Source organism: Thunnus thynnus, chromosome 12 (assembly GCF_963924715.1).
Source record: "Thunnus thynnus chromosome 12, fThuThy2.1, whole genome shotgun sequence".
In the NCBI taxonomy this organism is placed as follows: Eukaryota; Metazoa; Chordata; class Actinopteri; order Scombriformes; family Scombridae; genus Thunnus; species Thunnus thynnus.
The window spans coordinates 15,881,617-15,908,287 of record NC_089528.1 but is presented as its reverse complement, the minus strand read 5'-3'; the positions used below and the strand labels follow the sequence as shown (position 1 = coordinate 15,908,287).

At 38.5% G+C, this 26,671-nt stretch overlaps 1 protein-coding gene across 2 annotated transcripts; it reads left to right on the top strand.

The window, feature by feature from the left end:
• The first annotated feature begins 1,405 nt into the window (after nt 1-1,405).
• LOC137194186 (uncharacterized) lies at nt 1,406-13,016 on the top strand. Of its 2 annotated transcripts, none has more exons than XM_067605821.1 (9): nt 1,406-2,157; nt 2,875-2,971; nt 3,127-3,238; nt 3,328-3,580; nt 4,983-5,079; nt 5,230-5,332; nt 5,425-5,683; nt 5,971-7,300; nt 12,724-13,016. In XM_067605821.1, the coding sequence occupies exons 1-9, from the start codon at nt 1,870-1,872 to the stop codon at nt 12,777-12,779; spliced, it is 2,595 nt and encodes an 864-aa protein (XP_067461922.1). In that variant the 5' UTR covers nt 1,406-1,869; the 3' UTR covers nt 12,780-13,016. The 2 variants fall into 2 exon arrangements, 1 of the variants encoding a protein (XP_067461922.1); XR_010930933.1 differs by having other exon boundaries at nt 1,422-2,157; nt 5,971-9,991.
• Nucleotides 13,017-26,671: the final 13,655 nt, after the last annotated feature.

The following is a 26,671-nucleotide window of genomic DNA, read 5'->3' as shown; positions in this document are numbered from 1 at the left end:
GCTACATTTTACATGTGCTTGTTGCTTCAAATATTTAAAGGTGCTATATGTAAGAATAGCCCTGGCTTATCCTTTCTCATAATACCACTTTGTACCTCAAGAGGTGATAGTGAGTCACTGTAGCATCCCGTCTGCCCTTAGTCTAACATGAGTGGATGAAGAAGTAGCGCTGCCCCGAGCAACTGGCAGCAATGGCAGACATTTTGAGCCAGGCTAAAAGCTGTTGTAATCTAGGACCATTATTAGGTCACTTTATTAAATTTTATTATTTTTTCAGGTGAGAAAGTAACCATTTAGATTCCCAATATGTGGTCAATTTATCCAGATAACGCCTGTTTGGAAATTTGCTCCGATGTCATCAGAGATGTGAGGAGCCGCTAGCGAGACCAGCTGGTCATCTCAGCCACTAGCAGCTCATCTCCCAAGATGATCAGCTGGTCAATGTCTGTCGTCGTACCGGGGAGAACATGATCTGATGAACTGATCTGTGCAGATCGTTGGTAATTTACCGCTGGCTCTAATGTCTCTGTAGAATTTTGATATCTTGACAACTTTGGTATGTGGTACGCATAAGGTAAAATGGCGAGGACTGCTGAAAAGACGATAGTCTAAGCTTTATGATAGGCTCATAAGGAATCTTATCAATATTTATTTGAATTCACAACACAACCCACTTTCAAGTTACCAAAATTTGAAACCAATTGATCTAATGTGGCAACAAGGCACAATTGGTTGTCCCTAGCGGAAAGTAGATTCCAAACTGAAGCAGTGGTTTATCACTTGCAATCCCTACCAGCCAGTTAAGAGGAGTGAAGGGTCAGCAGTCAATGGCAGAATAAAAAAGAGCAGTCAATGGTGTTCAAAAATTGTGAATAACCGCAACCACAGGAGGTCCTTGAGCATACAGTCATAAATGTGCATAAAAAATATTAGGCTGATGGGTCCAGTAGTATGCAAGATCAACTGCAGACAGATACAAATACAGACACACACAACCAAACGCATGATCCTACCCAGGCATTTAAAAGTTTACCTGAAGCTTATATGAGGCTTCAGCAGACTGAGTTGGTCACATCAAGTGGATATCTGCCACATTTACAGTCTTTTTAGCATCACATTCCCTCTTTCTGTTTCCTTAGACAGTGTTTCCCTGTTGAGTTGTAGTGGAAGTATAGTAACAAAAAGAGAGACCTTGGCACTAAAAAAAAAAAAATGTTGAAAGATATCCACTTGATTTGACTAATGTAGATAACTGAAACTATTAGCTTCAGACAAGATTTTAAATACATTTTTGCACAGAAAGAGGCCTGTAGATTTTGGCCCCCACTTACCTTGAAAGTGCATTATGAAGGGATCTTCAAATGGCCAGTACTTTATATAGAGTTTATAATAAGTAAAAGATATATATATAAACTTTCCAAGCTCTACAGCCCCACCTGCCGGTGTATTTCTGGACCTGCTTATCTTACACATCTCCATTCTTAACCTCATACTAGTGAGCCTGCAGATGGAGGGTACGCAATACGTTTACATTTATTGTGGCAGGCTTTATGTTAACTGATGAGCTTTGAGGTTAAAAGTACTTCAGCTTCCAGTTGCCTTTTTGTCTGATAATCGCTTTCCTGCGACTCTGCAACTTTGGTGTTGCTGTATGTATTAAACCTTCGCCGGAACACGCCGGACAACAAACCGCGCGAACCTGGCCATAGAGCCCCGCCCACCCCGTTACCACCATCTCCACCAGTAAATATGGCTAGCTGTTAGCTTGTTGATGTTGTCGTCGTTAGAAACTCGGCTGGTTCTCTGTCCACCACATTACATCGCTGTCTGAGCAATTTAAGAGCGGGAGGCTCAAAACTTAAATCCGGGATGTGCTCCGTCGTCGGCTGTGATTCGTGGCGTCGCAGTGCGCAACGCTTCAAGTTACCAGAAGATCCAGAGGAGAGACTGGAGTGGGTTCAGTTTCTTGGTGAAGCCAACAGACAGCGTTTTAAAGAATCGTGCTGGACTGACATTACCATTTGTATCGAGCACTTTACACATGACTGCTATGAAAAGCTGACTCCGACAGGCAGGGTCCAGCTGAAGCCCAGAGCTGTCCCATCACTGTGCCTCAAGTCAGAGCCAGAAGAACCTCTGGAGAGCCCACAACACGTGGTGAGTCTGCCTGTACTGTAACAACATCTGCTCGTATCCTCCTATCGAGTGATACAGCCTGCATGTTTTGTACATGTGTGTTGTTATAAACAAACCCATCTGATTGGTCGGAGTCCATGTTTCCCCTCCCCAGAAACCAAGCGGCATAAAGTTTTTATTGGATATAGTTGCTGCTGGTAAATAAACAGTTAGATCAATCAGTTTAGCAATGAGTCTTTTATTAAACAGCTCAGTCCCAGAGCAATAATTAAATAAAGACCAATATTTCTTTATTTCATCAATAAAGTGTTTATAAAATCAAAAAATGAGTGTTCATTTAATCAAGTACATAAGAGTTTGCAATTTTTGTGTTTTGAGATGTAGTAATGTTGTTTATTGTTAAGAAGATCCCATTGAGATCATAATAATCACAATGAACTCAGTACAAATAAACTTCCCCCACTTTATAGAAATTCAGTGTCAATTTCCTTTTACACGATAGTAAATCACATCCACATATTCTAATATTCAAAAACTTCCCATAATGTGGTCCACACAGCTGCTGCTTGCTTGTGAAGCACAACTGAAACAATGCTTGTACTGACAGCCAGGACTGTGTATTCCCACTGTCCACATTTACAGGCTGATGTAACTATTTGTGACGTCAACCAGATAAATTTGTGGTGTACTGTTTGTAGATTGTGTTAAACAGCTTTCTGCTTTTGTGTTTTTGTGCAGGAGCCTGTGGAAACCACAGAAGTTGCTTCTCAGTGTGACCTTACAACATGGCATGGTCCAAATCCCTGTTCTCAAAACTCAAGAGCAAATTCAAATGGTAAGAAACTTTAAATGTCGTATGTCAATAAAAATAAAGCCTAATAACATAATATAATAGGTAAGAAATGTTACATTATGTTATAATAACAAATAAGTGGGTATTGATGTGTTAAACAATTTCTTTACATGTGAATATTGAACTTTATTTTGTAGGTTCCCTAACAAGTCCCGGGTCAAGTGTTGTCTCATTGTCATGTTCACCTGATGTATCAAATACTGGTCAGATGCAACAGGATGTTATGAATATTAATTTGAACCAGGAAAAGTAAGTTAAACTTCTTCAGTTTAACTTTACATTTAACGTCAAGTAGGTGTTTAAAAGTCACAATATTTCATTTGATTGTTTTATTTTAGGGCTGCATGTGTACCGATGGAAGGAAAAGTTGTTGTGAACGGAAACTGCCTCATGCAGTTGTTTCGCAGCAGGTGTCCATCATGCGGCGGGATGTTACAGATGGAGAAGGTCACCCATGGGATACTCATCATCTTTAACCAACAGTGCCTTCAGTGTGAGTACAGAAACCAGTGGAAGAGCCAGGTCAACAGTGCTCCAACAGCTGATCAACACCTGACAGGAAGCATAGATGTAACTCCAGAGATCCAACAGGTAGGACCTCTATAGTCAGATATACTGCACCATATCCATATTTTGTCATCTGTCACTTAGCAGACGCTTTGGGTAAATAAACTTCTATATATTCAGACACACTTTTCTTTATTTCACTGATAAAAATCAAGCAATGAAACACTAAAGCAAGGTAATGCGTGTTAATTGAGTGTTAATGAGTGTTCATTTAATTATCATCTACATGCTTATAGGCATTTTTGCTTTACACTGTAATAACATACAGTACATTGTTGTTGATTGTTAAAGGGGATGTATCATGCATATTTCTAGGTCTGTATTTTTATTCTGGGGCTCTACTGGAATGTATTTGCATGATTTACAGTTAAAAAAACTCCTTATTTTTCTTATACTGGCCCTTTATGCAACCCCTCATTTCAGCCTCTGTCTTAAACAGGTAGTTTTAGCTCCTGTCTCTTTAAGGCCTCGAAACAAACAGTAGAAGTAGTAGTAGTAGGATTTTGCTTCTTTATCTTTATCTTTACTCAAAGTGTCCATTTCTCAAATACATCCGTGTATGTTTGAGCTGAAATCTGATGTGAAATATGGGAGTGGGCAATGCAAACAAAACACTTTCAGGGAGAGTTTTTACATATGTTCATCTCATGTTTTGGAACTTTGATTATGTTTAGCAGAGACATCCAACATTATAACAGTATATAAATAAGAGATAATCAAAAAAGCTTGATATGTCCCCTTTAAGAAGATGACCATGAGCTTCTGCCGTCACAGATGCTGGCCTCCCTGATGTCCGTGAAATAGTAGATAAACAAGTATGTAAAAGATTAACTCTACAGGTGATTCCATTCCTCTTTAATCCATCCAATTAATTTAATCTCATCAGGGACACACGTTTGAGACACATTAAGAGGCACAACTATGGTAACTATACCCTTTTATACATTCACTTAAATCAATATGTCAACATACTATTTGACACAATAATCACAATGAGCTCTACAAATAAACTTCCCTTACTTAATAGAATTTTAGTGTTCATTTCCTTTTATGCAATATATAGCCTTTATGAAGTAATATTAACAAACTGACTATAAATGTTAGTCCACATCTTGTGTGTCCTTGTGCAATCCACCTTAATCGTTGGTTGTACTGACAGCTGCCTAATGGCACATTGACCTATCCCTATAGTGCTGTTGAGGTGCACGTACAGTATGATGAGCATTTTCCATGTCATTGGTGCAGTCTGTGAGACCGTGTTATCCCCCTGTCCACATTTACAGGCTAGTGTAAGCATTTGTTACATTATGTGTATACTTAGCTCTTTCAGGTGCTGTTGAGGGAAACATCAACTAGATACATTTTTGGTGTATTATTTGTAAATTGTGTGAAACTACAAGCTTTCTGCTATTGTGTTTTTGTGCAGGAGCCTGTCGAAACTGCAGAAGTTGCTTGTCAGTGTGACCTTAAAACATATGATAGTCCAGCTTCCTGTTTTGAAGAATCAAGAGTAAATTCAAATGGTAAGAAATTATTATGTGTTGATAAAAATAAAGTCTAGTAATATACTGTAACAGCTAAGAAACGTTACATATTATGTTATAATAACAAATAAGTGGGTATTGATGTGTTAAACAATTTCTTAACATCTGAATACTGAACTTTATTTGTAGGTTCCCTAGCAAGTCCTGGGTCAAGTGGAGTCTCATTGTCATATTCACCTGATGTTGGTCAGATGCAACAGAATGTTATGAATATTGATTTGAACCAGGAAAAGTGAGTTAAACTTCTTCAACTCAACAGTACATTTAACATCAGGTTGGTGTTTTAAACTCACAACATTTCAATTGGATTGTTTTTTTTTTTAGGGCAGCACATCTGCAGATGAAAGGAAAGGTTGTTGTGTATGAAAACTGCCTCATCCAGTTGTTTCGCCACAAGTGTCCATCATGTGGCGGTAAACTTCAAATGGAGAAGGTCACCCATGGGATGCTCATCATCTTGAACCAACAGTGCCTTCAGTGTGAGTACAGAAACCAGTGGAAGAGCCAGGTCAATGCTAGCGTCCCACCAGCTGAAGTTCAACACCTGACAGAAGGCACAGAAGTAACTCCAGAGACCCAACAGGTAGGGCTACTATAGTCAGACATACTACACCATATCCAGACACTCTGCTTGTAGCCGAGAACATCAGAACCTACTCTATCCATTATTATTTACTATTTCACAACATATTCTTGGAAAATATTTTACTTATTTTGAACATAGGCTGACTGCCCATGTATAATTAAGGCTTAATTTAGAATAATAAATCATAAAATGTCCTCTTCTTGCACCTCTTTTTTGGTAATTTGTCTGTAATATTCTGTTCTGTACATATCGTCATATCCATATTGTCATTGCATGATTCACAGACAACGCTGACAGATGTCGACCCCAGCTGTGCGGTTTCGTCTGAGATTGTTACTTTTAGTGATGAAGAAAGTAATCCCTCAGATGAAGGAGAGGAGGGTGATCAAGGTGCAGTGAGTTCAGACGGGGAGTGGAATCCAACAGAGGATATTTTGCTGGCTGAAGAGCTTGCAAAGGGTTCAGATGAGGAAACTGAAGAGGAGGGAGATTTTGATTCCCGTAGTGGCCTCAGAATTAATGAACTCTGCACAGAGTGTGGAAGTTTTTTTAATATCCTGAAGCCTCACACATGTGAGTACAAAATAAAGCCATATTCCTGCAATATTTGTGGCAAAAGATGTGTTAGTGAGAGTTCTCTAAAACATCATAGCAATATCCACGATGAAACCTATGAACATCCTTGCAAATACTGCCATGTAACCTTCAGAACAAGGGTGGACAAACTCAAACATGAGGAGACCCATCAAGATAGCGCAACGCCTTATAAATGTCCAGACTGTTCAGAGACATTCGCAACCAGTAAAGAACGCAGCATTCACCTGGCAGATCACAGAATCTCAAAGGAGTTCAGATGTGGAGTCTGTGGGATTGAATTCAGGGATAGACCTCATCTCCAGAGACACTCTGTTGTGCACACAGGGTTGAAACCGTACAAGTGTTCAGAGTGCCAACGCAGCTTCAGCCAGTCAAGCCACCTCAAATCCCACATGCGCCTGCACACAGGGGAGAGGCCTTATAAGTGTCAGCATTGCGACAAATGCTTCAATCACAATGTGAGCTTGAAGAGTCATGTGCAGCGTTACCACACATCCGGTTCTGGATGTGTACGGAAGAAGGGTAAGGAAAGGGCAAGCGACACTAGTGATGCTCAAGAGGATGGGAGTCAGAAAGGCACAGATTTGGAGGTCGACAATGTAGAGGAGGAGCAGCAGCATACAGAAGAGGAGGTGCAGAATGAGAGACTTACTACAGCAAAAATGAAAAGGAGGAGGAGCACAGGCAGACCCATAGGAAGGCCCAAGAGAGATGCAGCAGGCAACTTAATTCTGGGCAATCAAATGGAAGGCCAGGGTTTAAATACTAAGACTGGAAAAGTAAAGGGACAGAAGTTGAAAAGAAAACGTTCTAGCAACGAAGAGAGTGAGGATGAGCTGACCAACAGTGACACATCCTTTGACTCAGCAGAAGAAGAAGAAGAAGATGAAGAGGAGAGAAGCAAAACAGTGAGAAAGAATGCTGGGAGAGGAAAAACAAGACCAAAAAATGACAGTGACTCTGATTTTGACCCAGAAGAACAAACAAAGCAAAAGAGGCACAACAGCCAGAGCAGTGGTAAGAGCTTAGGAAAAGGTAGGGGCAGATCAAATAAGAGTCTAATGGTCTGAAAATTCAAAGCATATAGAATTCAAGAATTAATTTAACAGGAGCAATTGTAAAAGACGGGAGCCATAAAAATTGGAGGGCCAAACAATGTGAAGCTAATAGAAGGAACTGTTGGACTTAAAAAGGGATCTAAGTAGCCTTTACCAATGAGACCAATGCTCTCTCATTTTTTGATAATACTAATAATGGATGGACATGCAGTAATTGTGCATCAGTCAGTAGCACAGAACAGTCAGTTGGGAAAAATCAAGGATACTAGTATTAAGTATTTGGGTGCATTGTAAAAAGATCAATATCAGGATATGGTAGAGTAATTGCACATTTCCTCTGAGACGTTTTGGGTTGGATAATCAGCAAATGTGTGAAAGCTGTGTATTAATCCGAGATAAATCTTTGGGAATTACTTTTTTGAACATCCTAATTATGTACTCTAATGTAATAATAATGTCAGCTAAAATACCCTCGTACTTTTAAATGAAGTCTGGGCACTGTGGCAAAAGTCTGTTTCTATCTTTTTTTATTCAGTATAAGCTGCATAATTATGTGAATTAAGTGAGTTAATAAAGGTTGAGTGTGTAGGGAAATCTAGAAGTATTCAGGAAGCAATTAATCTTTACCCATTTTGTTTCACAAGTCACTATTAAAAAATGTTAGCTGTTCGCTAATAATTCAAATTCAACTCAATTGTAATTTGGAGTGTTTATAAAAAAAAAAGTTGGCTCTCCTCTTAAGCCAAAACTTCACTGCCAATTATCTTCAAATTGATAGAGTTTACATTACTGCTGACCATTCTAGATTAATTCTGCTACTTTCCAGGTTGCAATTGGTTTCCATTTTCTTCAGCACGCTACAAAAATAAACTTGCTGATCCTCTAAACGAGTTTGAGATACAGTAGGTGATCCATCACAGTGGAGAAAAGTCCAACTGAATGTTATTGTCATACCTTTATTATGATACAATAATAATAATAATAATAATAATAATAATAATAATAATAATAATAATAATAATATTACAGGTATGAATGGGGGTGATTTTGGAAGTAATGCTCTTCAAACTTTCAAGAACAAACTGGCATCTGAGATTTTACAGTGATATTGAACCGCAACATTTTAATGCAGCAAATTATGTCAATGTTTAATCACAGTTTGTCATCTGGACTTGATTTCCCCCACAACAGAGGTCATTAATCCAGAAATTAACTACAATATGGTTTTTAAAAGGTATTGGAAATAATATTAAATAAATTCAGTTTTTAGATAATGGTATTATAGTATTATCTATCTATTGAAAATGGACCAGCTAAATGACATAAAAAATGTTAAATAAACCTGTCCGAATACCAGTTTTGAGAGTCTCTCATCTTTACATTGTCGACCAGCCTACCCAATGTTGTAAAGAAAGATTATGTTATTCTCATTCCCATTTAAAACACCAAACTGACAAAACTGGACCTGTTACCTCCAGAGGAGCTGTCCCAGATTAAACATCTTGTGAAGAATGTAGCAAATTTAACATTTCTCACCCAGATGTTCTTGACTGTTTAAGTCACATGCAGCAATGAAATGGCCCAGAAAACAGTTCTGAAGATTTGGGGGAAAAAGTTTGTGGGAAAATGATTGAATAAATTACTTTATCCTCTATCTAACTCTAAACTTAAAATGTACTGCATGTGTATCTGGTTCAGAGTTCCCACTTTGATCAAAACCTAAAATAATCCCTTTTGCTTACATGTTTATCCTCTTTCTCTCTCTGAGTCAGTGCTTAAGCATGCTTCAAGGCCCATTGAGTTTTTCCAGCGTTGGAGGAACTTCTACAGCTTTGCTCTCTGGTAAAGAGCGAGTCTGTTGCTGGGTCAGCCTAAGGCTGCCTAGTGGATTAGACCTGCTGATAGTTGACAGATGTAAGCATGGCCTAACTATGTTTGTAGAACCAAAATGACAGGAATTCCTTTGACTTTTAATGAGCCACAAACTTTTGTACTGCAGGGTTGTATTGATTAATTTCAGTGAGACGAGATGATGCAGTCTGGCGCACGGGGCAGACGAGTCTTCTTAAAGGCTATTTTTTAGCCATTTGTGTAAATCAAATCGATTGGAGTTTATTTAGAGTATATTGTAAACAGTAATAACTCTCAATCATATGGCAAATCTACTAATACGTTGCCTTTGCTTTTGATAGGGCTTTAAAGAACAAGACAATACAAAAATGAGCCTCCTGTTTGGTCTTGTGATTTTGTTATGATTTAGATATTTGAGAATCAGTCTAGCAAAAAAAAAAAAATGTAATAAGACAAATTTAATTTTGTAATAGAGTTTTGGCAGATTGGCTTTGGCTTTCGAGTCTTTTTACAACAATCAGGTCTGAAGTTAATTACAGAGGCTACGTTTAGCTGATATATAGAAATAGAGTAGTAAAATAGAGTTGTTCCTCAGTTGTTTTAAATTGAAAAGTCAATACAATCAGATAGGAGCAACACATGAACAGGTTTCAGTTACTTACCCGTTCGGTCTGAGATGTTTTGTTTTTTTAAATTATTTTGGAGAGTAGTTCAGCGTACAGAAGAAGTTACTGTGGAGTGGAGGTCTACGGCATAGAGGAACGAGATACATCAGGCTTTGGATACAAACACAATACTTGTAAGTAGATACATTCATTGTTGGTTTGGCTCTGCACATGACATTTGTAATAAGAAAAATATAGAAAATTGCCAGCCATGTCCTTTAAATATAATTGATGAACTCTGTCAATACTGCAGGTATTATTGAGTTCAGATGACAGCCAGAACTTTCCCCAAATATTGAATTTAGTGGAGGTGTCCTTTTCAAAAGCAATATTTATCCCTGAAAGTGAGAATACAGTTCATGATTAATTCACTTTAGAGTTGGACTTGGCAAATAGTTACATTTTCTGTTACTCCAGACCTCCATCACCAGGGTGACACAAATGTCCTGCTAGTCACAGGAGAACCACTAGATGTCAACCTTGTGCTACGAATACTGACACATTTTCCAAAGAAAAATTCATGGAACATCCACCCCTGCAGCACTCTTTCAGAATTATACAGGAGTTAAAATGTCCCTGTCAGAGCTCACTGCTGATGCTTGCAAAATGGATACACTCTGTCATTCACTAATGTCACAAGGACATCATCATACAGTTATTAAACTTTTTGCTATTTCTGGTTTTGTATTAGGTCATGGCAGTATAAATATTCTTTTTCTTTTTCTCCTCTATTTTCTCTGAGAGCATCTCTTGAGTGAGATGATTTGAAGCTGGGCTTTTTAAGATGTCAGTTAAATAATCTGCGCTGCTCCCTGTTGACAGAAGACTAGATTGATGCTTTGAGGCAGTCTTGAGATGAAAAGTGCATCATGAAGAAAATCACTGTTTTGGCATGAGCTCGCGCCATCAGTTGCGACAATAATATTTATTTGGCACCATAAATCACTAGGATACTGTTCAGTGTAGATCCCCTTTATTTCTGTTCATTTCTTCCACAGTACAAGTCAGATAAACATGAGCATTAGGATAGAAGTGTGGTGAATTAACATGAGCTGTGAAAGCATATCCACAAGCAGCTAGAATACTCTTTTGCTTTTATGTAGTTTTTTTTTATTTTTTTGTATTTGCTTAAAAAATCAGATTAGAGAATGGGTCGCCCACACGGGAGCTGAAATGTCTTCCAAATGTCATGAGCTAAACAGATAGGAATCCACCTGGGCCAAATGACATTTTCTGGCTTACCAATTCCCAGACAATATTACTTGGCTGTTTATTGAAATGCACTTTGCCTTTGGACCGTTCTCCTTTTGTGCCTTCTGCTGTCTGTGTTTTAATATCCACTGCACGATTTGTTTCCAGGAGTCCCTTTATTTGGCCATGGACTATTTGACCCCATCAAAACATATGCAAACTAAAGTGTAATATTTACTTCATTCAAAAAGGGCAATTTTAAAGCTAAAAATGCTTAAAATTACAACCAGGTTGTGGAGGGAATGATTGCATGTAATGATATCTGATTGCAGTTAATGTTGCCTTTTCATGGGAAGATTACTCATCTGAACTGATGACAGATATGAAAAAATGTGGTTCTGCTGTCTATTTGTGCAGGTTTTTGCAAAGATATTCCTCTGCATATCTCCTCCTATGCAAAGTTTCCCTGCAGTAGTTTTCATTGTCACGCACTGATTTAACATGGCCTCCCCTTCTGCTGGCTTTCACAGGGAAGACAGAGTGCTGTCATACAGTATTTATCAATCACGCAGCATTTGTATTCTGTTATTTATTCCAGCCCCCCCTCCGTATCACCACCTATCTGTGTAGAATTACCCCCATCAACAGTGCAATCACTTGTCTCCTGATATCCAGCCTGGTTGACTGGCAAGTATTAGTTTGCTCCCTCTGTCACAGTGCAGCATCATCAATCCAAAAGCAGCAGGGACGTAGTAGTGTGTCAAGGATGTCAACGTGTTTTCTCCCTGACTTGGGACATATGTGTAAGATCTTAGTCAAAGATGAGCATAAATTTGATGGTAGAGGGGCCCAAAAATCCATACCGTTGTCAGCCCTGAAATTTAAACCCACATGCGATGCCAACACTCTACAGCCTTCATCTTTTGAATTACAGTGTGTGTGTCAAATACTCAGCTGTATTTTTCACAGCAGAGATTAATATCGAAGTACATTCATGCCGTCTGCTCACTTGTAATTTAAAAGCATTTTTAAAAAACAAAATATTGAAGATGTAGTACTTTTTTTCGCAGTAGTGGAAACGTATCTGTGAAACATTCGATAAAGTATTCTCAGAGTAGAACACACTGATTAAATGCCAACAACAGTAACAGTGTTTGTCGGTACTAATTGCAGGCCTTCTTTAATCTATTCATATTCATATCTATTATACATCAATTCACATTTGCAATTGTGGGATTTAATCAGAAAAGCACAGTTTTCAGTTTTATGTTCCAAGTCAAGGCAACAAAATGCATGTTTAGAATTCACATGTATGGCTGAACGGTCGATGATCTTGGCCGACACGTTTCCTGTGTAAAACTAATGATGCCTGACAGATAATATCAACATGCAGGAGCTTCAGCATATTGCATTCATTTAGCATCCTTCTGCCTGTTGCTTTTCTTGGCAGGAATGAAAACCCTGTCCTCAGACACCGGCAGATTAGAAAATGCACTGATAGAGAAAAAAATGCTGCATTAGAGATTACTGAAAGTATCATTTTTTGAAACATAATATAAAAAACATTTAGCACTCAGTAGTGTGCATACTGTGATGGCCCCTGCCTAACCTACCTTAAATGTATTGATGCTGGTGTGGTTATGAGTTACTGTTATATTCCATTATGTCCATAAAGGTATCCGGGGGAACGTGGGCGTAGCAGCCAGCCAGATTCAGAGCACCTGGGCCTGATGCTCCCGTAGGATAAAAGGCCAACTTCTAGCGTTGTTCGTGCTCTCTCACCTGGACTCATCTCAGCCAGCAGCTGCAGGTTTTTGCTTTTTTTCAGACTGTTTTTTTTTACTTCACAACACTTTATACCCCACTGGTCACACATTCACATCTACATCACTGATGTTATTGACTGACACACTCCTTATTTGTAGTTATTTCTTCAGTTGTTCATTATAATAAATACCTTTAATTTTACCGCCATCTGTTGTGTCAATTCCTGTATTTGTCATGGCCTACGAGCGAGGTTATCACAATATTATTGCACTGTGACTACACATGAATAAGAAAAAGAGGCATCAGTAAAGAGATGATTTGAGTTGCAACTCTGTACCAAGATGAAAAATGACACCAAAACTGCTGATATCCTTCATATCAAGCACATTTTCCATGTCATATTATTTCAAGTGTTTCAGATTCTCAAGTGTGTTAACTTGCTACTACTTGCTAACGTATATTCACGTATATTTTACTGGTTCTTTATTGGATTTACAGTGCAATTAATGAGAAGAAAGTTTTTGCACAGTGCTACAGAATGTACAGAACTGGGGAGCAAAACAGCTAAAATATAAATGTTATATCTTTGATTATTTCCGGACCCTTTTCCTCGCTTTAAATGTATCCTCACTGGAGGGCAACTTGAGTGGATATGGGGAAAATAGATAAACAGAGAGAGACAGCAGTTCATGGGTACATGTTAAGTCTCTTTTTTGATATTTCCTTGATCCTCGCCTGAACCGGAAGTTGTTCTGGTGTGCCATTTTGAAGGCCGTCTCAGGCTGCCTTCAAATGGGGTCATGTTTACTGTGTTCACGAGAAGAGTCCATATGAACGCCCCCTTCTTTGTGGTATTCACAACTTCAGAAGTGGAAATTTTCTGGAAGCTCAGAGTTCATGAGTTGTGATGTGTTGTTGACATTTTCAGAAATGGCGGAGGCCATGGAAGTTCATTTTTTTGGATGGTAAGTTAATATATCGTAATTTTAGTTGTATTGAGTTTTTCTTAGTAATTTTATATGTCTGTGTAAAATGTTGATATTCCCAACAGCTTCATCTTTCTCCTCTGTCATTATGCCTTTGCATTTCCTGCATTAAGTTACCCACTTGCTAGCTAGCAAAATCGTTAGCCTCGGTGGCTTCTAGATGCCGACAAACATTTTTCTTGGAAAGAAATGAAGAATGACGAGAGAACAATGACGAGTATTTTGGCATCCATGTTGACTAGTAGTGGTGTTCTCATGACTTAAATACTCAAAAGCCAAGCATATCATTTACACAACTTCCCATGTCATAACCACAAGCTCACGAGTTCCATTTGAAGGCCGTCTCAAAGCTCTTATTTCTGTTCTGAGGAGCTATTAGCGAGAATACACAAGAGCAGCCTTCATGGAAGTCTTTTACCGGCCGGGACACCCCCTTATTGGTTATCATCACAACATAACTGCGGTTTCATATTGGAGTGGAGACAGATAACAGATTCAACTCAAGTGTATCACTCCCTAGTTTTATATTTTATTTGATTTCTGATTCACCATCTAGTTGAAAATCTGTTAATTGTAGGTCTGAACAACAAAAGAACCATAAACAACTTTCTACATTCATTAGAAAGGTTTTTTCTTTTCATGATCTGTTATTTCCCCCATTAACTTTTATTATGGATGAAATTAAAGTCAGAGAGAGTCTGTCAGCAAAAAAACACTTTTTAAACACATTTATATTTTATATAATTTGTCATCATTTCCGATCAGTCACATGTGAGGCTGGAAATTCTTGAGCATCAGGTTTGATATGAGTTACATAATTTCCATTTTCCCTGAAACATTTGGCCTAATAAATAATTTCCAGTCACCACTCTGGTTTATTAAATAATTAATTCACAATCAGAATACCAATAAATACAGATACAAATGATTAATAAGTAATATGAACATATTCTGCCAGTAGAAATGGTTCATGTGCCTCTGAGCAGGACACAGTATAAATACAGAATGCAGTTTTTTATTCATGTGCAGGTGTTTGTTAAAAAGATAACAGGCTGCAGAGAGAAAACAGCTGCTCTGGCAGTGGTAACTGTGCACCTTTATTAGCATTAGGATCGTGCACACGTGTGGAGACACAAACTCCATCAAAAGTCTCTACAGCTGTTAAAGCCGATTGACAGCTGACCCAGCTGCAATCAGCAGCTGCCATCATCAGAAACAGACGTCGCTTCACGTGATGCTGAAGAGGAAAGGACGTTTCCTTGTTTCTTCTTTCCTCGCATGGTTTCCTTGCGTCTCTCCATGCATCCTCGGTGGGAGGGACAGAGACACAAGGAAACGACACAAGTGAGGGAAACGTGGATGCAATTAAGAGAATTGAGATGTATCCCATGTTTACGAGATCTGACATCTGCTTCCTGTTCCCCTCCCACCGATGGGTTACAGTCATTTTAATCAAAAAATTTAATCAACCCTTTAAATGTTAATCATCTCTGTTTCTCACAAGCACACACATGTACAATGGCAGTCTGTGGAAAATCAGAGGTGACAGAAACCCCCAAGTGGCTGTGACCGCCAGACAGAGACAGTTATCTGTACAAGGCTACTGTGTTCCTCTAAATCGACACAGGCGTGTTACATTTCCACCGCTGCCTCACAGCAGATTAATATGTCCCTCCAGGATGCATATATAGCTACACACGGACACTGTCACATGTCTGTTTGTAGCTTTGTCTCAAAATATTAATATTATATAGTCATATATAATATATTAATTATAACTGGAGACAGATAACACTATGCCATAACTGAAAATGTTGTGCATTTGTCATACAGATGAGACTTCAACTGTCGATCAGTTGCACCACTACTTTGGTCCAGAGAGACATATATTAGATAGATTACCATGAAATATTGTACATACATTCATGGTTCCCAGAGGATGAATCCAGCTGACTTTGGTGATCATCTGATTTTTCACCCAGCCCCTAAAATGAGGTTGACATTTATGGTTCACAGTGAAATATTTTGACAATTGTTGGACGGATTGCCATGAAATTCGGTAGATATCCATGTTCCATTCAGGATAAATTGTGATAACATTGGTGACACCCTGACATTTCATGTAGCACCGCTAGGTCAAAGTTTTTCATTTGTCCAATACTAATACAACCAAAAACCTGAAAAAACTGACATTCCCTTCAGCCTCTCCCTACTTTTGTGCTAATAAGCAAATGTTAGCTTGCTAACAGGCTAACCAAAGATGGTGAACATGGTAAACATTATGGTAATCAGCTTCTGAGTATGCTAGCATACTGACAGCACATAGCCAACAATGTGGCTGCAGACATGTCTTGTTTCTCTACAGTGAGCTGAAGCATCTTTACTCTAAAACTTATCAAAACTATATTGTCTTTATAAATTCAATTCTCTTTTTTTCAGGGAGCAGCTCCTTGGTTGCGTCAACTTTTTCCTGCCTATTCTGTGGAAGAGAAAATACTCAGTTACAGTTCTCTTGGCAGGCTGTTCTGCACTGCATTGGCTAGTTTTCTTCGGATTATCATAACAAGCAGCCAACACAACAATCTACCAGCCACACATATGGTGTCGTCTTTTTATGTAGGCTTGGCTATAATCCAAATCTCTGCCGACCCTGCTCACTCTCTAGTATTTCCATCAATTCTCTTCTCCCTCCATCTATTTTATGCTACATTACAAACTGCATTTGTTCCAACTTTACAGCACTGAAATTGTTATTATTATTGTATTATTCTTTTCTCATGCCACTCCAGACCTTTGACTTCCTGTCTGTTATGCTGTCCTCACCCAGTTAACAGAGTTCCTCACTGTTTTTCTAGATTGATTCTTTCCTTCTTCCCAATCCTTCTCTTTACCCATCTGTATCTTTCCCCCCATTTTCTCTCTCTGAATATGCTACTACGGTTTTATCTATCCATCATTCCCTGTTTCTTGCATCTATGCTCCCTCTTGCTTTCATCACTCCCTACCACTGCTTTACCAGCCACACACAAGTAATTGGATTTGATTGAAAAATAGAGATTTGTTGCCTCCAGTGCTCTGAGGTGGCACATGTTATTCAGATCAAGGCTTTCTCTGTGTGTGATGTTTGACTTTTTGTTCTCTTTTTTAATTTTTATTATTTTGTTAGGGGTGCCAGCCAGGTCTCTTTCCTGGCAATTAAGAGTGGTCAGTCAGGTTTTGTTTTTAGTTGTTTTTTTTTTTTTTCCAATGTTCAGGTCAAGCCTCACAAAAGGATGCCTACCAATCTACATATCGAATGACCATACTTAGGAACCCGATAAGAACAAACACAACATTTTAGTGTGACACAAAATAGTCATATATTTAAAGACTTTCACAAAAACACTCCCGTCCTGAATATGGATGATATTTTTGGTCATTATTAAAATTAAAAGTCCAAATAGAAAATTAAAAGAGATAAAAATGACACTACTAGGAATAAACAGGCCATAATTAAACTTAAGAAGAAAAAGGAAATTGAAAAAGCAAATTTAAAATGTAAAATGATAACTTCGAAATGTAAAGTGAAAATGAAAAACGTGAAATTTAAAATACACAAGCTTAAATGGAAATGCTCAAACTGAAAGCTTAAATTGTAAAGATGAAATTGAAAATGGCAATGTAAATAAGGAAAGGGAAACATCAAATATGAAACTGTACAAAATAGGTAATGAAGTTATTTTTTTTGCATTTGCAATTTACCATTTGACATTTTATATTTTATCTTTTTAATTTTCCATTTACCATTTTACATTTGGCTTTTCGAGCTGTATGTAAATGAGGAGGCGTGGCCCAAAGGCTGGAGGGAGGCTTTGAAACAGCTGGGGCACCTTGTGGACAGCAGGGGGCGCTGACTGATTAAGAGAACAAATGACTAATTCTACATAATTATAACTGAATTACAATAATAGTAGTTAATAAAAACCTGCAGCTGTGAGTTGGCAACCAAATGAGCTGTCATACTGTATCTTTCTAATTTCAGCAGCGGAAAGTAGAAGCAAATAACGTAAAGCACAACCGATGTGTACTGTTACTATACATGTAAAGTCTGTTCATCTTTACTGGTTAAGATAAGATTGCACTTTATTGATCCCTTAGGAGAAATTCAGGTGCTACAGCAGCATATTACAGGGAGTACAGAAATGTACAGTCGGGAATAGCAAGATATAACAAGCAAAATACAATTAGCAAAGTAAAACAAGGTAATTATAGATCATATAAAATATTTAAAAAACTACAAGATCAAATAAAATACTAATACTTTAATAAAGTGTAAATGTGTCTGAGTGAGAGAAAAAGTCCTGAGTCTAGAGGTGTTCATTGATCCAGTGGGTACAGAATCAGCTGTGTACCTAATGTCCAGTATGTGCTGTGACCCAGTGAGCACTTCTGGAAACACTGCGGCAGACCACTGATCCAAAGCTGTGACACCAAGTGGTCGTTCACTGTGATGTTCAGGTGAAACATCTCTGTCTGCAGGGAGGAGGACAAGTCAGTGCAACAGAAAAAACAGTGGAGTTTGTGTTAACTCAGAGACTGCACTGCTTCAACAGTCTAACCCTGTATTAAATCAAGCCTAATACATTTTTAGACTAGAGTGTATTGGGTAATGTCTTGTACAGATACACTGTTGGGGGCAAGCACGCAAGACTTTCACTTGCCTTTGTACTTGTGTATACAGTGAAATGAGTGTATATGATAAATGTGATTTACGGTGGAGTTATGAATGTTCCTTTCACTTGTGACTTTGTGTCCACATGAACAGAAATGTTAAAACACTTTCATCAAGTTGAAGCCATTGCATTACGACCCTGCTCACTCTGCTTGCTCCGTTTTCTCAGTTTTCATTCCATTGTGCTCTTTAGCAGTCAGCGCCCCCTGCTGTCCACAAGGTGCCTCTGTGCCACAGCAGTTTCAAACCTTCCCTCAAGCCTTTGGGCCACACCTCCTCATTTACATACAGCTTGAAAAACCAAATGTCAAATGGTAAAGTGCAATGCAAAAAAAGTTAACGTAAGCTTTTAATTTAAACATTTCCATTTAAGCTTTTCCATTTCCCATTTTGAGTATCATATTTGATGTTTCCCTTTTCTTATTTCCATTGCCATTTTCAATTTCATTTGCTGTAATGCTCCACTCATCGGCAGATCAGAGGGAAGTGGGAGGCGAGGTATGACAGACCACGTCAATTGTGTGTGCTCATTTGCTGTCAAAAACAATGAGACTAATTAATTACTTCAGTATTATTTTAAATCTAGTTGTTGTTAGGCTATATTTTACATTGAAACAATGTTGTTGTTGTTTTTTATTTAACCCCTTAACATCCACCCTTTTTATAGAATTTTCGCCTATTTGGCATACTCAAATGGAAAAGCTTATAACAGAAGAACTGTAAGGCCATGATGCATGTATTAGGCTTCATTTGACAAGTGACATCTTCTTATTTCTGGAAATGTATTTGTTTAGCATGTGGCTAAAACACAAACAAAACTACATCAGTTCAAATAAGACTCAAAAAAGTGTTTTTGGCCCTCGTCTATAATGAGTCATATTTGAATAACAATGATTGGGAAATGCTTTATGCCAAAACTATGCAGAACACCATGTACCTTCTACATCTTTTCAACCTGTATAAAATTGCAGACCTCTAGGCCTAACCTTATGGGAGCTAGGGAGTTTTTAGTTTGTGGTGTCACTTTTGTGTCTGAACCTCTCCAATCATCTCCAATTGGCCAAATTGTGCCAATTGCTTTGACTCATTACTGTGTGATGCTACCGCTTGCGCCTGGCTTAAGCGAGTCCCTGGTGACCCGGTGGAAAGAAGTTTATTATAAAATATTTTTTATTGAACGTGGGCACATGTGCCGTAGGTTGCAGATCCCTGATGTAGTGTATTGTTGATTGTAGGACAGCTGTCAGTGGTGGATGAATGAACAGTTTGTGAGGGATTTAACAACTTTACTGTACATTTGCTCCGGCTGATAATCTCTTCTGCTCTTCTGCTCTCCTCAAAAAGGGAAGGGAGTTGAATTGTGGTATGAACTGGGAATAAATCGGTGAGTAGATTGTGATAATGGGCATTTCTGGGGTTGTATACAGGTGGTGAAATGTAATGATGTGTGTGTGTGTGTGTTACCATCCTCGCTGATGAGTTAGCGTATCAGAGGTCATGGGAAGGATACACCATGGGGATCATGAATATGTATAAATATCATTCACTTTCAAAGAAATGGTTGTCAGGCTAAATACCTCCGCTGAGTACAGATAAGAGTGAAGAAAGTGGCAGGGTTATCTTCCCATCTCACTGCAGTCGCCCCAAATGCACACTGTGCATGCTAACTTCCAAAAATATAATAGAAATTCTACTGCTGCTGTCAATCTGCTACTGGTATTACTACTATATTCTTATTCTCATAATAGAGGTCAACACTAGTTGGACATGAGGGGATGTGATGGCTCCAAACAATTGTTCAGACATATTCCCAGTTGAAGGGGTAAGAATAAGGCAACTCCTAGATAATATCACTGTAGATAACATTATGGGTAATGCAAAACACACATATGGTGTAGATACTGTTAGAAATTGTTTAAGAATTGTTTAAGTTGCCCACTTACACTGCCTCATAATATTGCTTACATCATGGTCTGAAGGTTTGCCGAAGTTGTGAGTGATATGAAGAGCTTCAATATTATTTACTCTCAAATGACACCTCTTCAAGGTCCATGGGTCGTTTCCTCGCAATGAACCCCCAGTGAAGTCATAGTAATGACCTTACAGCACATGTACGGCCCCACTGTGTAAAGAGAGAGAAGAATATGATACATCAGGCACATTATGGCGTCTGTGGCTGGGTCTCTATCAACTTATAGTGCCATTAAACCAAGGACAAAATGGACATCCTCCTCTGTGAAGTCCATTCACAGATCATATAAAAGGATATATGGTGTGTGTAAGCACTCTAAAATGATTATCATTGGCCCTGCCTGACCTTGTTGGCATAATACAGGTTTCAGATAATCTCAGTCAAACTTACACTGTAGAGTTGCAGTTTGGTTTAAAAAGTCAGAATAAACTTATAAAGTTACGTTGAAAATGATTTATGATGCACTGATGCCCAGGTGACAAGTTCAGAGGTTATAATGTAAAAATGCTACACATACTGTATGAATTGTTTGGATTCTATATTGCAAGAACCCCGTTGTGGTTGCAGGAAATGTTTTGCTTGGGTGTGCTGCATAAACAGTACTATTTCCAAGGTCCAAGACTTTTTTGTTTTGAATCACTATAAATACTTGAATCAGTTTCTGTACTGCTGTCTTGTGTGTTAAAGTCAGTAACTTTCTGCACTTTGGTGCAACGAGTAGTTATTGAAATGATGCTCCTTGAAAAACCTTGAAAAATGTAACAACTATCATTATGTGATATTATACTGGGGGGTTTGATGATATACATAGAGCACCTTAGCACTCTGTTATATCTTGGCTTTTTCAAAGTGGAGTGACACTCCTTCTCACCCTCAAGACATGAACACACAAAGATTTAAATATCTAACATGTTACTAATGAGAATCAATTTTTAATGTGTTTGAATTTTAATTGAACAACATGGGTCTTTGAAACATTAATGAATGAATGCCTTGGATAGATTGATGAGTGATGTAACATATCGCAACGCTCTGAGCCTTTGAAACACGCTTACATATTCAATCACTCACATGAAGAGCACTTTGCTATGCATGTGTGGATTTAATGAACCCTGTACGTCTTGTGCTGAAGTTTAAACTCCAAAAAAGGCACCGTGTCAGTACAATACATCTCAGTGTTTAAGCAAAACAAGCCGTTACATGCGCAGTTACAGTCCTGTCATAAGTAATTGACATAGCGTCAAAATGATGCTCGATTGAGCAGGCTGTCCCATTTGGCAGAGGATTGTAGTATCAATTTCTCCGGCTTCAGATCCCCTCCTGGCAACACTCTGACACAGAAATATGAATCCTACTTCAGGCTGAAGAGGTGAGAGTAGAGGTGATGGGGAGAAATGGAAGCATTGTTTGAAATTATAATTTAGTTTTCCTCACACATCGCTGCTTCTCGCCTGCAGCTCAGTGCTGCTCAGTTTACTATTTGTTACTCTCTGTGTCTCTCTTATTACAGTGCTCTTATGATAAATCCTAAAGGTGAATCCCTGTTTATTAAACCAGCCGCTACAGCTCTCCATGAAACCGTGTGTGTGTGTGTGTGTGTCAGTCATGCTAATAGGGCTGGTTGTATGTGTGTACACTGTATTTATACATATTCATTTGCATGTTTATGATATTTCTGTGTGTTGATAATACCTGAGCGTGTTTTCTTACCTCCAGGGGAGACATTTTTGATAAGAGGTTTGTGTTTTTTTTAATTTTAGATTATGCATGTTGAGGAGGCGGAATGAGTGATCCCTGACAAGTTGAAAACTACCGGTGGGGGTTTTTGACTGTCAAGAAAAAAAAAAAGCTAAGTGGATTAAGAGCTTGTTATCATGAAGGAGGAGAGAGCAGAGAGGGAAAATTTATACATTTAAAAATTCTGCTTGAATTCAGTTTTCCCATGAAGTCAGCTTGGAAAATGATTGGGGGGGGGGGGGGACTGTATCCTGCTCACTCACTTTTAAACCGTCCTACAGGAATATATCTAAAATTTACGCTCCATCGCTGCCCAGGGCGAAGCATTGACTGTATTACATGTTGTCTGTCAGTCAGAGTGAAATGTTACAGGCTTGTCTGTAGGGAGAGAGAGGAAGGAGGGATTGACATAGAAATGGAGAAGGAGAGGAAAAATAGTACATAAGCCTCATCTCCATTACACCCCATTATCTTCCCTTTAGCAGAAAGCCCCCTCAGGACACTCACTCACACACATTCACACGCAAATACAGATACCGCACTATGGTGTCAGTGCTTCTGAACGGCCAGCTGGACACCAAGATTTATTTATTTATTTATTTACTCGTTGGTTTATTTAACAGGGGCAGTGCACATTAATAAACATTGCTGTAAATGTGCCAGATTTAGCCAAGAGGCTATTTTTCATCTGTAGTCCCTGGACAGATGTTACAGAGTCACCCTGAAAACAGAATATAAGATTGAAATTACAAAGTTGGTGAGGTCATTTATAAGCATGCAGAACAACAATAAAAAGATAAAGAGAATATTGATGTTGATAAAAACATCACTCAGGACACCCTACTATTTAAAAACATGCATCACAGACATGCAAAACAATAAAATGAGAGATATTAATGTTAATAGAAATATGGACTGAATAAGGCCACATTGTATTGCATTGTTAGACAGTGACTGAGGCATTCAAAACAGACGCACAGACATAAAAAGCATGCACAGTAAATAAAATACATAAATCAGTCTGACACAATAAAAGCAAAACCACAATAAGGTACATGAGGGCAGACTGGCAATGGCAAGATAGCAACAGATGACAGCAAGGGAAGTTCAGCACATACAGACTGAGGACAGTAAGGTGCAATTGAGTTTTAGTGCTGACAGAGCTTAGAATTAATTAACCATGTCTTTAAATGAGCTCTAAATAAACTCTATGTGCCCAGTTCTCTAATAGTTGCTGGGATGGAGCTCCATTCTACTGCAGCTTTAACAAATGATGTCCTTTCTAAATTCAGGCGAGGTGCCAGGGGCATTTAGGGCATACTCTCTTTCTCTCTGTCACATGCACACTCAGACTTTTCTCTACCAGCTCCATTACCTTAATGGTGACACAGCTCTGAGGAGAGAGAAGAGCGAGACAAAGAGAAGTAGTTCTTTGCACAGTTAAAAGATGGGTAGCAAGGTCAGTTCTTATCATGTTATTTCATGATCATTTGGGCTCCTTTAGAGAGTGTAATAGAGCCTATCAGCACTTCAGGTCATCCATGTAAGTGGCTGACATGTACATGGAACTAGCTTGACAGTCAAAGGGGACTTCATCCTTACATGGCCGGGGTTAGTGAGTCTGCTGCAGCCTCAACAGTGAGGTGTCACTCAAAATAGTTTGAATGGCTGCTGAAATTAATTTCCTCCCAGTTGCTCAAGGCTGGACATAGGAGGGGAGATCACACATCAATTGTATCTATAAGTTAAATAAGTTTATTTTACATAACTAAAAGAGAAACTAAACTAAAGAACTACTAAACACAACAAAACCAAACGGAATAGAAGCCCGGGGAGAGAGAGAGAGAGTGAGAGAGAGAGTGACTACCAGATTATATAGGAGCCAGTGAGTCTGTCCTGGTGAGCCGTATCACCCTGACAGCCCAACTCCACCCACCAGGCTCCTGCAGGGAGAGGTCAAGGAGTTTGTCCAGAGCAGGTCATCACAGACTCCTCAGTACAGGTGGCATGTGTGTGAGTTTACCCTCCAGATCGTTTCATTTGACTCACTTTTAGAGGCCACTGAAACAATGCAGTGTTACAATACGCAGCGCTAAAATAAACAGTCAGGGAAACAGCACAGTGTTTACTAATGTCCTGTGAAAATCATGTATCTCAAAGACATCAATTTTTTTATGAGCTAAGAAAAACATTTTTCAGCTTTGAGACAATGTGTTTTTCAAATGTTCCAACTGTTTTTTAAAATGGTTTATTGTGCTTAAAGGATACGTTCACAACATTCAAACATGTTTTGCTAACCTCTGTTCATACTGACCATTAGAAGATTCTCTCCAAAATGTGCTTACAATATGAGGCTTCAGCCCTGTGAATTAGTCAAATTAATTTGACATTTTCCACAGTTACAGTCTTTTTAAATTATTAGATAAAAGATATTAAATTGATTTGGACGGCTGAAGCCTCATATTATCTTCAAATAAACTTTAGTCTAAAAAATTAGTCTAAAAAATAGAGCAAGAACTTTTTTTTTTTTTTTTTTTGCTAACACATTATTCATCTCATGGGGATCCAGACCCCCAAGTTGGGAGCCACTGGTTTAACTGAAGAGTTTCTCATGATGTCTGATCTAAATGTTTTATCAACATCTATTACTTTTCTATTCTTCTCTTCCCTCTTAAGTAGGCACTTGCTGCTATAATTATGCTGGTGCAATTATGTTGGCAGAAATTATCATGTTGTGCAATCTTAGTTTTTCAATTTTAAAATAGAATTAAAACATACAGTGCTTAAATTACTTAGAATGTATGTTATTATAAATTATTTATGTTATTATAAAACATGTAGAAATGTATTGTCATCATTACAGTAATTACTTTTTACAAAACTGTATGAGCCTGCGGCTTTTTTCAGAAGTAAAAATAAACCGGCCAATAATTAAAAGTACGATTTATTTTACCCCCCCAAAAAACATTTATTCTAATAACACTTGAAATGAACTTTACATTTGAACCATTTATCCATTTGAGCTTCTGATTTCTCTGCTTGCATGTTAACTAGTTTTCACTCTCCTCTCAGTTAGAGGAGAGTGTGAGTGTTTTCCTCCCAAACACAAGTATGTGGATCTATCTAATTTTGTCTTTTCTTTTTTTGTACTCCTGGTTGGGCATCACTGATACAGAGCATCATAAAACTAATCATGATCTCTTACGGCTTTGGTGCAGACACAAATGAACCATCATTAAGGGGAGAGTAAGAAGCAGAGGAATTGGTCAGACTTTAAATATAAATATTCAAATATTTCATCCATCTGTTGTGTCCTTGGTAAGAACAGTCATCACTTAAATGTCACTTAAAATATTACAACACAAAATAGTTTGACAGTGTTCAAAAAACAAAACAAAAAAAAAAACAAGCTCTCAAAAATTGAGAAGTCAGTGCCGGCTATAAAAACTATAAAAACATCAGTCAGAAAACTTTGATGTGTCGAGGACATTTGGAGCAGATTTCTTTTTCTACGGGCTGCCGTTTGTTCTACAGGAAGTTCATTACTGTCCTATCAGCTACATAACAGATCAATAGCTGTCCGGAATCACTTTCTCTCTCTCTCTCTGTGCGAGCATGTGTGCGTGACAGAGTGTATGTGGCAAGCGTGCTTGTATGTGTGTGTGTGTGAGAAAATGAAAAAGAGGGGTATGTGTTTCAGTTTGAACGACACGACATTAACCGTCACACCACTCAGAGCTGTCCTCGTGGCATGAGATGGGTGGGAAAGAGGGCCGGATGAGTGACAGGAGGGAGGAGGAAGGTTTGCTTTCGTGATCAGAGCTTTGACATCTGTAAATTTAATTAAAGCAGTGTGTGTGTGTGTGTGTGTGTGTGTGTGTGTTTACCAGGTATTCCTCATGTTGTGGGGACGTAAATCTGTTCATACAGTCATGTTGTGGGGACTTGCCTCCCTTATGGGGACAAAAAGCAAGTCCCGTAACATAAATCATTAATTTTAGGGTGAAGACTTGATGTAAAGTTAAGGTTAGTTTTGGGTTATGTTAAGGTTAGGGTTAGGGTTAGGCATGTGGTGGTTATGGTTAAGGTTAGGATAAGTCAATGTAATGTCCTCTGAAATGATGGAAACATGACTGTGTGTTTGTGTGTGTGTGTGTGTGTGTGTGTGTGAGTGAGTGAGAGACGGTGTGTTTTCATGTCAGTGTGTGTTCCCCTCTCCGCCTGCCTGCAGGCACAGTGCTGCCTCTGTCGATGGTTTGTCCTTCATCAGGCAGCCCAAGGTTGACTAATTAGGACTGTGGCATATGCACATTTTCTTCTTTCTCTCTCTGCTTCTCTACCTCAAAGCTTCTCATCTTCATTTTTATCTCCCTCTTTATCCCAGCTCTCCTTTTTTTCACACAGTTGCAGTGGCTATTCATTTTTTTCATGATATACTGTATAATAACAG